This window comes from Hyaena hyaena, unplaced genomic scaffold (genome assembly GCF_003009895.1).
Source record: "Hyaena hyaena isolate Hyena2069 unplaced genomic scaffold, ASM300989v1 scaffold_54, whole genome shotgun sequence".
NCBI classification, from domain to species: Eukaryota; Metazoa; Chordata; class Mammalia; order Carnivora; family Hyaenidae; genus Hyaena; species Hyaena hyaena.
Genome location: NW_024080685.1, coordinates 2,784,577 through 2,800,835, shown reverse-complemented (window position 1 = coordinate 2,800,835; position 16,259 = coordinate 2,784,577). Strand labels below are relative to the sequence as shown.

General features: G+C 37.0%; 1 protein-coding gene across 2 annotated transcripts in view; it reads right to left on the bottom strand.

Moving 5' to 3' along the window:
• Positions 1 to 16,259, bottom strand: part of USO1 (USO1 vesicle transport factor) — an 89,014-nt gene that overhangs the window by 63,280 nt on the left and 9,475 nt on the right. For both annotated transcript variants that reach the window (XM_039230968.1, XM_039230969.1), the window contains exons 2-3: positions 4,258 to 4,344; positions 4,116 to 4,180 (exon numbers count right to left, since the gene is read on the bottom strand). In XM_039230968.1, coding sequence (XP_039086899.1) covers positions 4,116 to 4,180; positions 4,258 to 4,344 — 152 coding nt within the window. The remainder of the gene's footprint in view (positions 1 to 4,115; positions 4,181 to 4,257; positions 4,345 to 16,259) is intronic.

The window sequence follows — 16,259 nt, the reverse complement described above, 5'->3', positions numbered from 1 at the left end:
CATTCCCACCAACAGTGTAGGAGGGTGCCCGTTTCTCCACATCCTCGCCAGCATCTAGAGTTCTCTGATTTGCTCATTTTAGCCACTCTGACTGGCGTGAGGTGGTATCTCAGTGTGGTTTTGATTTGTATTTCCCTGATGAGGAGGGATGCTGAGCACCGTTTCATGTGTCTGTTGGCCATCTGGATGTCCTCTTTGGAGAAGTGTCTGTTCATATCTTCTGCCCATTTCTTCACTGGGTTGTTTGTTTTTCGGGTGTGAAGTTTGGTGAGTTCCTTACAGATTCTGGATATTAACCCTTTATCTGATATGTCATTTGCAACTATCTTTTCCCATTCTGTTGGTTGCCTATTAGTTTTGTGGGTTGTTTCCTTTGCCGTGCAGAAGCTTTTAATCTTGATGAGGTCCCAATCGTTTATTTTTGCTCTTGATTCCCTTGCTTTTGGGGATATGTCAAGTAAGAAGTTGCTGCGGTGGAGGTCAAGGAGGTTGTTTCCTGCTTTCTCCTCTAGGGTTTAAAAACTCAATTTCTTAACCTTTATATCAAGGATATCTAATATCTACATATTTATTTTCTGCTGTGCACTTAAAATGACAATAAAAGAAAGGTAACATTCTATTTTCCATACTGAGATGTTAGTCATTTCATTACTAACCTTTTAAGACTCAATGAGGAAATATGCACATGGAATAAAGACACATGGAATATAAAAGAAAAATTAGATTGTATATATGCACAGTCATCACACTATGTTGAGTTTTTTTGATCTCAGCTCCATTTTCTCTAACTTGGACTATAAAGCAAATAACTTTAGTTTACTATATTTGACTTTCATTGATGCTGTAACAAATTACCACCAACTTAAACAATACAAATACATTATCTTACAGTTCAGAAGTCTGAAATGGGTCTCACTAGACCAAAATCAAGGTCTCAGCTGGGCTGCCTTCCTTTCTATGCTCTAGGGGAAAATCCGTTCCCATGCCTTTTGCAGTTCTAGAAGCCTAGTTCCTCCATCTTCGAAGCCAGCAACCACAGGTTAAGATCTTCTCCTATTACCTCATTCTGACCTCCTCTTTTGCATTCCTGTTTCACTTTTAAGAAACCTTGGGATTACACTGGGTCCACCAGGATAACCTGATAATCTCCCCATCTCAAAGTCTTTAATTTAATCACACCTGCAAAGTCCTTTCTGCAAAGTTATCTGTAAGGTAACATTCAGAGGATGTGGCAATTAGGATGTGACCATCCTTCAGGGGGCTATTATTCTGTCTACTACAGTTATTCACTATGCTGTTAATAAAACAGTCCAGGAGCACCTGGGTGGGTCAGTCAGTTAAGTGTCTGACTCTTGATACCCAGCTCAGGTCTTGATCTCAGGGTCTTTAGTTCAAGCCCCATGTTGGGGCTACTTAAAAATAAACCAAAAAAACAGTCTTGGGGCACCTGGGTAGCTCGGTAGGTTAAGCATCCTACTCTTGGTTTCAGCTCAGGTCATGATCTCACAGTTTCGTGAGTTCAAGCCCCACATCGGGCTTTGTGTTGGCAACATGGAGTCTGCTTGGGATTCTCTCTCTCTACCCCCTACCCCACTTGCCCTGTCTCTGTCCCTCTCAGAATAAATAAAACTTAAACAAAAAAACAAAAACGAGATAGTCCTAATATATCCAATGCATTTATTCAAATGTATTAGAATTCCTTGGCTTTGAAAAGATAGCCAAATGTGAGTTCTACTGTCTGACAGGAGGAAAGATTCTAACTGGTATGAATAAGCAGGTAGGCATTACTAAAATATAACTGAATAAGAGGCTATGAGATTAGATAGACAATACCAAAACCTTCAAAAGTTTATTTACTCTTTGCTTGTTTAGGAACTTGGACTAGGGGCACCTGGGTGGCTCAGTGAGCTTTGATTCAAGTCATGATTTCACGGTTCATGATTTTGAACACTGTCAGTACAGAGCTCGCTTCAGATCCTCTGTCCCCTTCTCTCTGTACCTCTTCCACTCATGCTTGCTCCAACCCCCCCAAAAAAATAAACATTAAAAAAAGGAAAAGAAAGAAGACTTCACATTGCACTGAGCTGGTGAAATGCATTAAGTGAAAAAAGATTTATACATCAAATAGGTAGTTCTTACAATGCACAGACTGAATGGAGGGACAAAAAGATCAGAGGCAAAGAATACAGCCTGGGGGTAGTAGTTGTTTTAAACTATGTCCAAAAACTCTTTGGTACAGATTCCTTCAAAAGATGGAACCTAATTTTCCTCCTCTTAAGTGTATGCTATATTTATTAAATTGCTTCTAACAAACAGAATGTGGTAGAATGGATGGTATGCAACATCTGAGACTAGGTTCCAAAAGGGATTTTGGCATTCTTCTTGCTTTCTCTCTAAAATTGCTTGTTCTTGGAGAATCCAGTTACCATATCATAAGGATGCTGAAGCAGCCTTATAGAGACAGCACCATGATGAGGCGGTGAAGCCTCCTGCCATCAGCAGAGTGCGTGAGTCATCTTGGAACCGTATCTTCCCAGTCAAGCCTTTGGATGACTACCATCCTGGCTGACATTTTGGATGCAACCTCATGAGAGACCCTGAGCCAGAGCCACCTAGCTAAGTCACTTCTGAATTTCTCATCCACAGAAAGTATGAGATAATAAATATTTATTATTTTAGCCACTAAGTTTTGCTAATCTGTTATACAGCAAAAGTAATAATAATAATAATAATAATAAAGACAATTAATACAAGAGCACCTGGGTGGGCCAGTCAGTTGAGCATCCGACTCTTGATTTTGGCTCAGGTCATGATCTCCCAGTTTGTGAGACTGAGTCCCATGTCAGGCTCTGTGCTGACAGTGTGGAGCCTACTTGGGATTCTCTCTCTCTCCTAGTCTCTCTGCCCTTCCCTCGCTCATATTCCGTCTCTCAAAATAAACAAACATTAAAATATATACATACACACACACACACACACACACACACACACAGTGTCTCTGAAAATGGTTTCAGTGATTGATACTAAGCCAGAACTAAAAATCAACAAAGGAAATCAAGGAGCACCTGGGTGGCTGAGTCTGTTAAAGGTCTGACTTCAGCTCAGGTCATGATCTCACGGTTCCTGGGTTCGAGCCCTGCATCAGGTTTTGTGCTGACAGCTCAGAGCCTGGATCTTGTTTCAGATTCTGTCTCCCTTTCTCCCTGTCCCTTCCCCACTCATGCTGTCTCTCTCTGTCTCAAAAAGAAATAAACTATAAAAATTTTTTTTTAAAAAAATTAACAAGGAAATAGAAATGCATGGATTCTAGCTGGGTTTTGGTTCGGATGAGCAAAGGGTTAAGGAGAGGGATGAGTTCGCATGAATCCTACAGTTTCTTCCTTGAACGGAATGGTGTTAATGGTGTTACCAACTAGGTCAGACTTGGGTCAGAAGCAGTTGAAGGAGATGGTGGGAGGTGGTGATTAGGAGCAGGAGAATGAGATATAAATTAACTCTTGAACATTCTGAATTTGAGATATCTATGATAGATCTTGATATGTAGAAATGTCCATTGAGTTGTAATATATATTTAACTAGATGTAAGATTTTTGAAAGCTATTCATGTATAGTTGTTAATTAAAACCAAAGATGCAATAAAATCTCTTAAAAAGAAATTGGAAGTGATAAAAATAGGCTGAGTGACCTTTTCTCTTAGGACATGCTCAGATTTAACCTCATTCTATTAGTCCAGTTTCTTTCCCCATAAAGGGAAGTCTGGATAAGTGATATACCATAATACGTATATTACATTATAGGACAATATATACAGTGTATCTAATTGAGTATCAAAATATCCAATTGCCCAATTCAAACCCCAAACCTTCAGCTTTTAATGAGAAGCACTTCATTCCATTTTCATATAATGGAAAGATTTCAACCCCTGAGATTCTGTCTTAATGGTTAGCACAATGGTTTGCACTTAGTATCCAATAAGTATTTACTGAAACAACTGAAAATAAAAACTTAATAACCTTAGTAAGTTAATCATTTCATTTCTAAAATAGTGACTCTAAAACAAATGAATTAAAATTGCAAGAAAATTTGGCGAGAAAAGTCATTAAAAAGAGACTTACCGATCTGTTTGTAAAACATGGATAAGATGTTCCATAGCTTGTATACCCACTTCCAAGCGGTATTTCTGTACAAAAGAAAAATGCTGTTAAAATAAGTAATATCCAACTTAATAAACTTAGTAAGTGATAAAACGTTACAAACCTTAGATAACGATTTGAGAGCACGAACAGCATTTCTTCGATCATCCAGCAAGGTAGATGAAGCAACTCTGTCACAAAGCTTTTGAATCTGTCATGGAAAAATGAAGTAGCATAAACAGAACTTAAAAGGACAAAAAAGAAACAAGAAGTTCCCCCCTAAATTTATACCATCTAATTTTGAAAACAAAAATCAACAAATGAGATGTCATGGAAATGGTCTTTCACAAATCTTAACTGTGAGAAACAGATTTCTCACAGAGACTTGAAAAACAGAAGTAGCGAAAGAAAAGTTAAATAAGTCATGTAAGTTGAGGAATTAAGAGAAATTATTAGTAGAACCAAAACTTTCTAAACATGCCACTTACAACTGTTTGAACCAAGAGGAAAGCAGGGTTATGAAGATGGGAACTTACTTAAAACTTTTTTTGAAATACTAATTGTTTATAACATCACCCTAATATTTCCACTAAGTATTTGAAGAAGAAAGTCAGAATTATATACCAAAAATACTAAGTTTTGGGGTGCCTGGCTGGCTCAGTCAGGAGAGCATGCAAGGTCATGAGTTTGAGTCCCACATTGGGTGTAGATTACTTACATAAATAAAAACTTAAAATTATAAGTTTTAAGTGTGCCTCAAAATCTATAAAGATGAAATATTTCTATTATAAAAGCTTTTAATTAATTTACAGGAATTAAAGTTCAAGCTGCATTTTAAAATAAACCTTCAGGGAGGCAGCAACAGTGGTTTAGTTGGTCAAGCACTGGACTCTCGATTTCAGCTCAAGTCATGATCTTACGGTTCTTGATATCACTGTTAGTGCAGAGCCTGCTTGGGATTCTTCTCTCCTTCTCTCTCTGCTCCTCTCCTGCTCGTGCACTCTCTCTCTCAAAATAAATAAATAAAAATAAAATAAAATAAAATAAAACCTTTGGGTATTATTTACAATGGGAAAAAATTGGAAACAACTGTCCATCAAGAGAAGAAAAACTAAATAAATTATACATGCTTTGGTGGAATATTATGCAGCTACTCAAAACAATTAACTGTACTGATATGAAAATACAATGATTTAATAAACAGTGGGGAAAAAAAGAAAAGTTGTAAAACTAGATGTCAATTATGAGCCCACTGAAGCAAAAGTACTAAACTGTGTATGTAAAATTGCATTAAAAGAATTGGAAACTTAAAACTATAAAACTTCTAGAAGAGAGCGTAAGAGAAAATCCTAGTGACCTTCAATTAGGCAAAGACTTCTCAGATATACTAAGAGCACAATCCCTAAAGAAAAACTAAATAAACTGGACCTTATCACTTCTGTTCAAAAGACACTCTCAAGAGAATGAAAAGATAAGCCACCAGCTGGATGAAAATATTTGAAAATATCTGATAAAGAACAGTTTTTAAAACCATGATACTTGGCTTCTGTAAAGTTCTAACGGTTACTATTTTAAGTTTTTATTCACTCTTTAATGACTGTTACTAAGACTCTAAAAGTAATATTATGACATACCACTCACATTTTCCTACCCTATGTATCTGAATCAGTGGTGTTTAAATACATAGTGTTTTCCAACAAATTATGTTCTGCAGATTTCTAGTGTCCCAGAAGATATTAATAGATTTCTTATGATCCCAAAACCAGCAGGAAACACAAGGTTATACAAAATTAAATAGGTTTCTGCACTGCAGGATTTCTAAAAGTCTTTACAATGCTGATTTGCATTTCTTCATACTGTGGACAGAATATCATATTCTGTCCAAGCCTAGCCTTACTTTCTGATTTTATTCATTCTAACTGCTCACATTTAAAAATTATTCCTACCTTAAACTATATTTACTTTTGTAACAATTACATTGACTTTCCAAAACACAAATAATACAACTTTCTCTTTATTAAATAACTGGTTGATTTTTCTTCTACCACAATTTTGTTTTTTACCATTAGAAAAACTATGTAACTATCTCTTGAAAACATGAAGCTTGTTACTTTCAAGCTTAAAGAATCTCTTAGGCCAAAAATAGTTTTCCCTAGTATGACTCTAATTTCCTCTACTTGGGTCTTGTATATCTTCTGTTAATTTTTTCTAGGTCATTTATAACGGATACTAGTAATGGGAATCATTTATAGGTATTTTATGCTTTTCACTAGCCCTAGACCTTAAGCACCAGTTCTAGACCTGGGATTCCCATTTGAGTTCCAATACCATGCAGGGCTTGAACTCCAGCCTCAGCTTCATCAATGGTTAGTGTATATAAAGACTTGTGTCAAAATATGATCTTCCATGTCTAGAAACTCTTCAATTATTTGTTGAATGTGGATATTTGAAGGCTACTTGATGCTGATAGAGAAATCTGGCTTTAGGAATATTGGATTGAGATGATCATAATCCTAGAGTTTGGGGGTTTGCTTTGTTTTTATTTTCAGTATTTTATTTTGTGCTCTAAATATGCTAATATTTGAGTGTTAACTTTTTTAAAAAGCTCTGAGATCTACACAAAGATAATCTCCATTGTTATGAAGATAAATACAAGCTAAAATAGCAATGAGATTATTTTTACCTATCAGACTAAGATTAAAGTACCAACTATTCTATGATTTCATTTTATTAAAAAAAAAACAAGTAAAATTAATCTGTTTAATTAAAAGTCAGTATAGTGGTTACTCATGCAGACAGGCAGTGACTGAGAATACAAAGGGAACTTTTTGGGTCTTGATAATGTTCTGTTCCTCGATCTGGGTGCTGGTTACATAGTTGTGTTCAGGTTGTGAGGATTACATATTTGTCATGCATACTTTTCTGCATACTTTAATAAAATAATTTTTAATTACTTTTGAAATATTTTATTTTTAAGGAATCTCCACACCCAATGTGGGGTTCAAAGTCACAACCCCAAGATCGAGTTCCACCTTCTACTGACTATGCCCGCCAGGCACCCCAATACAAATTTTAAAATAGAACTATCTAGGATAGGCAAAGATATATTCATTAACTTGCTTATATTCTATCAGAGAGAAAGTAACCTAAAAAAGTGGTAATTTGGCAAAACATATTACAACCTAAAATATTCATACCCTTGTTTTAGCCAGGCATTCCTACTTCTAGGATTTTACTCTTTAAAAACACCCCCGCAGTTACACAATGTTTTATACTAGGATGTTCTTTGCAGCAATACTTTTAATAGCTAAAAAGGAAATCCAGCTCCCGCCACCTAAGAACATAATAAGTAGTCTGCGACCTGGCACACCCAGAACTCAGACTTCCAGCTTCCACGACTTTTTTTTTTTTTTTAAGGTTTTTATTTATTTCTAGAGAGAGAGAGAGAGAGAGACAGCGTGAGCAGGGGAGGGTCAGAGAGAGAGGGAGTGACAGACTGAAACAGGCTCCAGGCTCTGAGCTGGTAGTCAGCACAGAGCCCGACGCGGGGCTCGAACCCACGAACCGCAAGATCATGACCTAAGCGAAAGTCAGACGCTTAACCGACTAAGCCACCCAGGCGCCCCATTCTACGACTTTGAACAATAAATTTCTGTTACTTGAAAAAAAAGGGAGGAGGGCAATTATTCTCAATGAGACAATAATTAACATATGGTACACAAAAACTATGCAGTTGATCAAATGAATGAAGCAGAGCCATTTTTTAATAGAAAAAAGTGGAAAAATTGTAAGTGGTATGTTTGGCATTAGTTCATTTTGGATTAAAATGATACCATTAATAAACAATGTGAATATCTATAGAAAAAATTAAGATGATGTACCATATTGCCATTTTGTATGTTGCTGGAAATGTTCATTTTTTACATTACTTCTCATGTTTGAATTTTGATAAACAGGAATTACCTTTATAGACAAAAAAGAGCAATAATGGAGTAAAGCAAAAATGGTTTACGTTTTATTAGAATTTCTAGGATATTTTCATCACTGAACTCATCTTTTAAAATCCTACCTTTACGTGCTCGCTTCGGCAGCACGTATACTAAAATCCTATCTTTACTCTGATCAAAATAATATGCAATCAGAGGTGCCTGGGTGGCTCAATTGGTTAAGCATCTGCCTCTTGATTTCAGCTCAAGTCATGATCTTGTGGTCATGAGATCAAAGCCCCTGCATCAGACTCACTGCAAAGTGTGGAGCATGCTTGGGATTCTGTATCTCTCTCTGCCCCTCTCTTGCTCATGTGCTCTCTCTCTCTCAAAATAAATAAACTGACTTTAAAAAATAATAGTATGAAATCAGCTCTTAATTGATAAAAAAAAATAATAAAAAGGTCCTCAATTGGTCCCCTGTTGTTTATAGAATAAGGTCCAAATTTTTTTAACTAGAATACACAGTCATCGCTCAGTTAATATACACATATTGCGTACACATGTATTTGTTCTTGCACTAACCAAAATAAGATATGGTCTCTGACCACAAGGAGCTTGTAAAGGAAGATAGTCACATAAATAAAGTTTAATAACAAGTTAAGGGTATAAAACTAGGTGCAGAGTAAAACTGGGGCACAAAACATAGTCAATTCAATGTGAAAGTGAAATTGCTAGAGACTGAATGTTAATGTCCCCTTCTCCTCTGCCCCCCCCCCCCCCCCCCCGTGGAAATTTAGAAATCCTAACCCCTAATGGGATGGTATGAAGAAATTGGGCTTTGGGGGAAATGATTAGGTAATGAAGACAGAGTCCTCATGAATGAAATTAGTGTCCTTATTAAAAGAGACCCCAGAAAGCTCTGTCTCCCCTCCTGCCAAGTAGGACACAGTGAGAATATGGCTATGTCTGAACCAGAATGCAGACCCTCAGCAGACAGAATCTACCAGTGCCTTGATTTTGGACTCCTCAGATTCCAGAACTGAGAAATAAATGTGTGTTGTTTAAGCCATACCCAGATTATGGTATTTTTGTTAGAGCATCCCAAATAGATTAAGACAGATACTGTTTAAGAATGGTGTATTTAAGGATGCCATTCTTTTTTTTAAATTTTTTTAATGTTTTATTTATTTCTGAGAGAGAGAGAGACAACATGAGCAGGGGAGGGTCAGAGAGGGAGACACAAAATCTGAAACAGGCTCTAGGCTCTGAGCTAGCTGTCAGCACAGAGCCCCATGCAGGGCTCGAACCCACAAACCGTGAGAACATGACCTGAGCCGAAGTCAGACGCTCAACGGACTGAGCCACCCAGGCACCCCAAGGATGCCATTCTTGAGTCAAGAATTAAAGGATAAGTAGTTCAGGGATACCTGGGTGGCTCAGTTGGATGAGCCTCCGACTTCAGCTCAGGTCATGATCTCATGGTTCGTGGGGTCAGGCCCCATGTCAGGCTCTGTGCTGATGGCCTGGAACCTGCTGTGGTATCATCAGATAATATGAGGAAGGAATTTCAGGCACCAAAAATTATTTCGTTATTGTTTGCACATATTTTAATGTATAAAATAGCATTTCATATTCACAATAAGAAATTGGACTAGGCAGCTCTTTCTGCCCATGGGTCCTGTCCCCATTCTATAATAAAAACACCTAAAAAAAATTGGTCTAATTTGAGTTTTTAAATTTTACACATCTATGAACCAAAAAATAATTTTCATCTCTCTTTCTCTCTCTCTCACACTCACACACACACACACACACACACACACGTTCTATTAAAATAATACACCATGGGAGACTTTCTAAAATAAGAAAATTTCCCTTTTACAATAATTTGTCATTTCTGAGAATGATGGCTAATCTAAAATAATGTGGGAAAAATAAGAATATGTAAGATTAAAATGTTAACTAAAAATATACTTTTCTAATGAGTTCAAAGTATTTGCTTCAATAAGCTCTGATAAATGAGCAAATAAATCACTATTTTTAGTTGAAAAATGTACTTTTTAAAATATTAAAATTAATCACTATTATACTTACAGAAGTAAAATCCATTCTTTCTTGGGTTTGGGTAAATATCTAACAAGACTTTTTTTAAAAAATGTTTATTTATGAGACAGAGAGAGACAAAGTGTGAGCAGGGGAGGGGCAGAGAGAGAGGGAGACACAGAATCTGAAACAGGCTCCGGCTCTGAGCTGTCAGCACAGAGCCCGATGCAGGGCTTAAACTCATGAACAGCGAGATCATGACCTGAGCTGAAGTCAGATGCTTAACCAACTAAGCCACCCACGTGCCCCTCTATCAAGACTATTTTTAAGAATATAAGCATGTTTTTTAACCTGTTAAACCTGGGTTGTGATGGCAAGTACATATTCTTCCAAATTGGAGGTTTTAATCAGAACTTTCTCTCTAGCAACTTAAAGATGAACTCAAAAGCAGTCAACCATAGTGCAAGCCAATGAGAATCAAAGTGAATATAAGAACAACTTATTTATCTAGAATCAGTAGATTGAGTTACTTCTGATACCTTCTGTCAGGGACCTAAGTGGTCTTTTCATTTTAGCTTTTTCTGATAGTAATCTAAAATTAATTACCAGCTTCTCTGTCTGAAAAGCCCAGTGTGGGCCTTGAACCCACTAACCAGGAGATCATGACCTGAGCTGAAGTCAGACACTTAACTGATTAAGCAACCCAGGCATGCAAATATAGTTTTTCTATTAACAAAAAAATCATTCAGGCTTCAAATCAAGATTGAGTACATGGGCCTTGCAACTTCTACTTTTGCTATAGGAAAGTCTATTACCTCCTGATAATATTCCAGATGGTTGAAGTTTCTGAATACATGATCTCTCTATAATCAGGTGCTACATTGCTACTCTACAGATGACTGAAACTAAATGAAAGGAAAACACATATGTTCCAAACCTTACAAAGATTTAGCCATGTTTTAGGCCAAACGCTGTCTGTATTTATCAGCTGATAGTTACCAAGCAAAAATTCTATAGCACAAGAATGCTGAAGTTATATGCAGAAATTGTAGATCTCAAAGACCATTATGCCCCTTATTCCTTACTTGAAAAACCAATTTAATGCAGTATAATTGTGCCTCATTTTCCATTTTTATCCTTTCAATTATTTGAACCCTCTGTGTTTTAGCTGGGCACATAGATGTCTATCTACATAGACTACTTTCCAAGTCTTCTTTCCATCTAGGCATAGACCATGACTATATTCTGGTCCATGCATTCTTAGTCTTATTTTACAGAAGAAACTAAGGCTCAGAAACAAATACATCCCAGAATACACTGCCAATTTGGTGGCACAGTCCAGATTCTTTCTACCCAAGCTGTAGATGTCTCACTCCAAAGCCTACACTCTAATGGCTTATACTGCCTTCTATGCAGAAAAATGTGAATCTGAGTTACTGTTGCAAACTACATGGACTGCAGGACTTTACAGGGGGAGACTGAAATGCAGTTTCTATGAGCAGGTTTTACTTTCACTATAGCTCATAAAGGACGCTGAGAAGCCTTTGATTTACCTGGTCAGCCAGGGTTGTTGTCCCTTGTTCTAAGGGAGTTGGAGCTTTACTTTTTACCTTGCGAAAGCTATAACCAGAAGCTATGGTGAGGGGGGTGGGGGGAAGCAGCAGCTATCAAGTATTAAGAAAAATCAGTACTCTATAATACTTAAAAATAACTACAAAAATTAATATAATCACTCTTTTAGAATTAACCTGGCTGAGATAAGGACAAATTGGAGTAGAAAAAGAGAGAAAAAAAGGTCAGATTATAATAGATAAGGAATAAGGTTAAGAAAAAACGTTTTAGGATGCTGGTAATGGGCAAAGAGCTGAAGGGATAAACAAAGCAGAAGAATAATTAAAAGAACTGAATTTAAGAGGCTAGGAGTGCTAAAGAATAAAATGTCTGGGAGAGCCACTGTTTGGGATTCAACTTCTATGGATTTTCCTTAAACAAACATGGGGTCAAATATTGCTTTTTAAAAGATACAATTAAAAAATCAAAAACTAGCAGTGATTAAAGCTAGCTGAAGTTTGATTATCATGAATCAGCAATCACTCTTCTATATCTCAGCAAACACTCTGGGTTTTGGCAAGGACAAAGGTCAAAGGAGCAATATATCTGAAGAATTCAGCACCATAACTGTAGGTAGGCTGTTCATTCACTCAGTCATTCAACAAACATCAGAGTGCTGCTACCCTCATGGAGGCCATCCTCAGGGCAGCCAGAAAGCATGGTCTGTGACAAGGTAAGATTAGAAACTGGGATTAAGCATTTAGAAACTTCTGTAAATGGGTATTTTATGACTATAGAAAAAATGGGGCTTCATATTTTTATGCACGTAAGTATGTCTATGTGTACTGTTACTCCATTTTCCCAGCAATTCATTTTTATTGTGTTTTATAGAAGTATTGTCTGTGATTAACTGGAAACTAAAAACAAAAACCTAAAGCAACAGGTCTTTCATCACAGTTTGAGAAATATCATTAGAGCGCTTAACATTTTGCAAAGCACTGCAAAACTATTCTGAGGGAACAGCAGTGAGCCACTGTAGAAGGTCCCTATTCTAACAGAACGATAATGGCAAGGAGACAACATTACAAAATAATTAAGATAAAGAGAGAACGTGATAGGGGAATAATTAGGGAAATGAGATGGTGATTAGGTGGAGAGTACGACTTTACATAGCCTAGTTGTTCAGAGGGCCCCAAGTTAAGCACTGATTTGGATATAGCCAGAAGTGTGGGTAATGGGTAACAAAACAAAGCAAGTGGAAAAGTAGGGAAGCAGAGTGAATGAGCATGTTACCATTAGAAGGAAAAATGCACTGTTTTAGAGTTAAAGGATAAATTTATTCAGTGTCCCAAATGGGATCCTAAGGTGAATTACTAGTAACTCACTCACTATCTCAGAAACCAACCAAGGAAGCCAACTTGTAGTTTAAAGCAAAATTCATAAGGGGTGCCTGGGTGGCTCAATCAGTTGAGCGTCCGACTCTTGGTTTCAGCTCAGGTCATGATCTCATAGTACATGCATTTGAGCCCTGAGTCAGGCTCAGCGCTGACAGTGCGGAGCCTGCTTGGGATTCTCTCTCTCTGCCCCAACTCTGCTCTCTCTCTCTCTCTCAAAATAAATAAACTTAAAAAAATTAAACAAAAATTCATAAATGTACTCTTGTCTGAATCCTCACTCTCATCGACATGATGGAAGAATTGGAAAGGGAGTAAAAGGCTTAAATCCCACATATATTGATACCATTTTCTCCTTAATTAACATTTTGCTGCCATTACTGATCTAAAGAATGAGTTAGAATATAGAAGAAATTAATCAAGTCTACATTGTTAAAAAGTCAGAAATGTTTATACCTAGGCTTTTTACCAAAACAGTCATTATCTCAGTAGATTACCAACACACATTTCAAGTAAGCATTCTGAACTCTTGAAACAAGTACCCTTCCCAGAATTTCACTGCCTGAATAAAGAGAGATATAAACACAAATAAGACATGTACAGTTACAGGACAGAAAACTGGTATCAACGAAAGGAGACAGATATTTCAGCCCATTTGAGACAAACAAATTTGTAAATATTTTTTAAACTCTATGGGAATATATGTTTACTGATTAGCGAATAGAAAAATCTTAGTATCTACTATTAAATTTTTTAATATATATATATAATTTTAATGTTTGTTTCTGAGAGAGCGCAAGCAGCAGAGGGGAAGAGGATCCAAAATGGGCTCTGAATTGACAGCAGCAAGCCTGGCATGGGGCTCGAACTCAAGAACCATGAGATCATGACTTGAGCTAAAGCTGGACGCTCAATCAACTGAGCCCCCAGGTGCCTCATCTGCTATTAGATTTTTAATTAACTATGCCACTCTTTTTGTTGTTGTTGTTTATTTATTTTGAGAGAGATAACAAGAGCAATGGAGGGGAAGAGAGAGGGGGGATAGAGAGAGAATCCCAAGCAGGCTCTGCACTGTCAGCACGAGCCCTATGTTGGGCTCGAACTCACAAAGCATGAAGATCATGACCTGAGCTGAAGTCAAGAACCAGACGCTTAACTGACTGAGTCACCCAGGTGCCCCATATGCCACTCTTATAAAGAACTCATTTGTATAACAGACATACTGGCAAATGCAAAGAAAATATTCTGGAAGGATATATGCTAAACTTCACTAGAAATTACCCCTGGCAATGGGAAATGAGATTTTGATGGGAAGAAGAAAGGGGCAATTTTAGACTACACACTGATATGAATTATTTATAATAAGCAGTTTTCACTATTGCTTCAATAACTAAACAGAAAAATTTAAAGAAATTTCCAGAATCTATTAGACCTTGCTTTTATTCTCTTATATGCTCTAACATAGCACCTGACTGACTCACTGTTTATCTACTTTCTGAAAAAGTTGATTCTTGTTATTCATCATTGTTATGTTCTTTAACATGCAGTTATGTTCTTTACATATTGTTATGTCCGTGTGACCACGGAAGTGAATTAGCAGACAATGAACCTTTGCATCTAAGAGAAATACAGGGCTAGGTTCCTGTGAGCCTGTGGTCACATTTTCCCCAATGAATCCAATACATAACCCTGTTTTATGTGTATTTCTTTAAAGACATCTTTTTCAATACATGTCCTTGATTCATGAACACTGAACTCACAGTCACCAGCACTATTACTCATGCCTAAAGGAAGCTTTATACAACACACATATTTTCTCTGTGAAAACACCAGGCCTTCCTGTGCTTTAGGAACACTAGGGAGCACTTCAGCACTACATGTGGGGTCATTTTTAACAGGAAAATCAGCAACAAGAAGCACAAAAATGCAAAAAAACATGATACTAAATAGACTGTGAAAATGACACCGGTTTAATAGGAGAGTTGTAACAAGAAGTCAGAGTATCTCCTTGTGTGACCTCAATTGGGGACACACAGATCAGGTGACTCAAATTTTTCACTATCCTGTACGTGTCCACAAATGACCTGCAAGGGCTACATGTACTGATTTTGGAACTACAAATAAAGTTTAGCACAGGTGAATTTGCAAGCATGGAAAAGATGAATAACAAGGACTGACTGTATCTTAAATATAATCTAAGTCAGTTTCATCATCTGCAGGATGTAAGAATAAACTAGATAAACTCTAAGGCTACTTACTACTCAACACTCAGAATAAGTTGAAAATACTCAGGGTGCCTGGGTGGCTCAGCTGGTTAAGCGTCTTGACTTCGGCTCAAGTCATGAGCTCACTGTTTGTGAGTTCAAGCCCCGCATCGGGCTCTGTGGTGACAACTCAGAGCCTGAAGCCTGCATCAGATTCTGTTTCCCTCTCTCTTCCCTGCTCGCACTCTGTGTCTTTCTCTCTCTCAAAAATAAAAACAAACATTAAAAAATTTTTTTAAATACTCAATCTTTCCTAGAAAGTAATAATGTATTTGTTTGGCATACTATCTCAAAAATCTGTCTGGCCTACACAGTGTTTAAAATAATTTTTAGGGGCGCCTAGGTGGCTCAGTCAGTTAAGCGTCCGACTTCAGCTCAGGTCATGATCTCATGGTTTGTGGGTTCGAGCCCCACGTCGGGCTCTGTGCTGAGAGCCAGCTCAGAGCGTGGAGCCTGCTTCAGATTCTATATCTTCCTCTCTCTGTGACCCTCCCCTACTCATGCTGTCTCTCTCTGTCTCTGTCTCTCAGAAATAAATAAAACATTAAAAATTTAAAACAAAATTAAAAAAATAAATAAAACATTTTAAAAAATAAAATAATTTTTAAGCCAGAATCTCAAAATTTAAAGATTTTATACAGAAATCTATTTCTACCATTCTGGAGGAAAATTAGCCTGATAGCTAATGATAGTTAATACTGTATTTCATGCAATTTAAGAAGTCATCAATTTTAAGAGCCACTATTTTTTTTAAAGTAATCTCTATGCTCAATGTGGGTCTCAAACTCATGACCCCCAGATCAAGAGTCACATATTTTAGCACCTGAGCCAGCTAGGTGCCATAAGATCTACCATTTTTTAATGTAACACCTAACAAAAAGAAATACTGCCAATTATAATTACATGAAACAACACGATTTCAGAGATGTTCACATGCTAATGTGC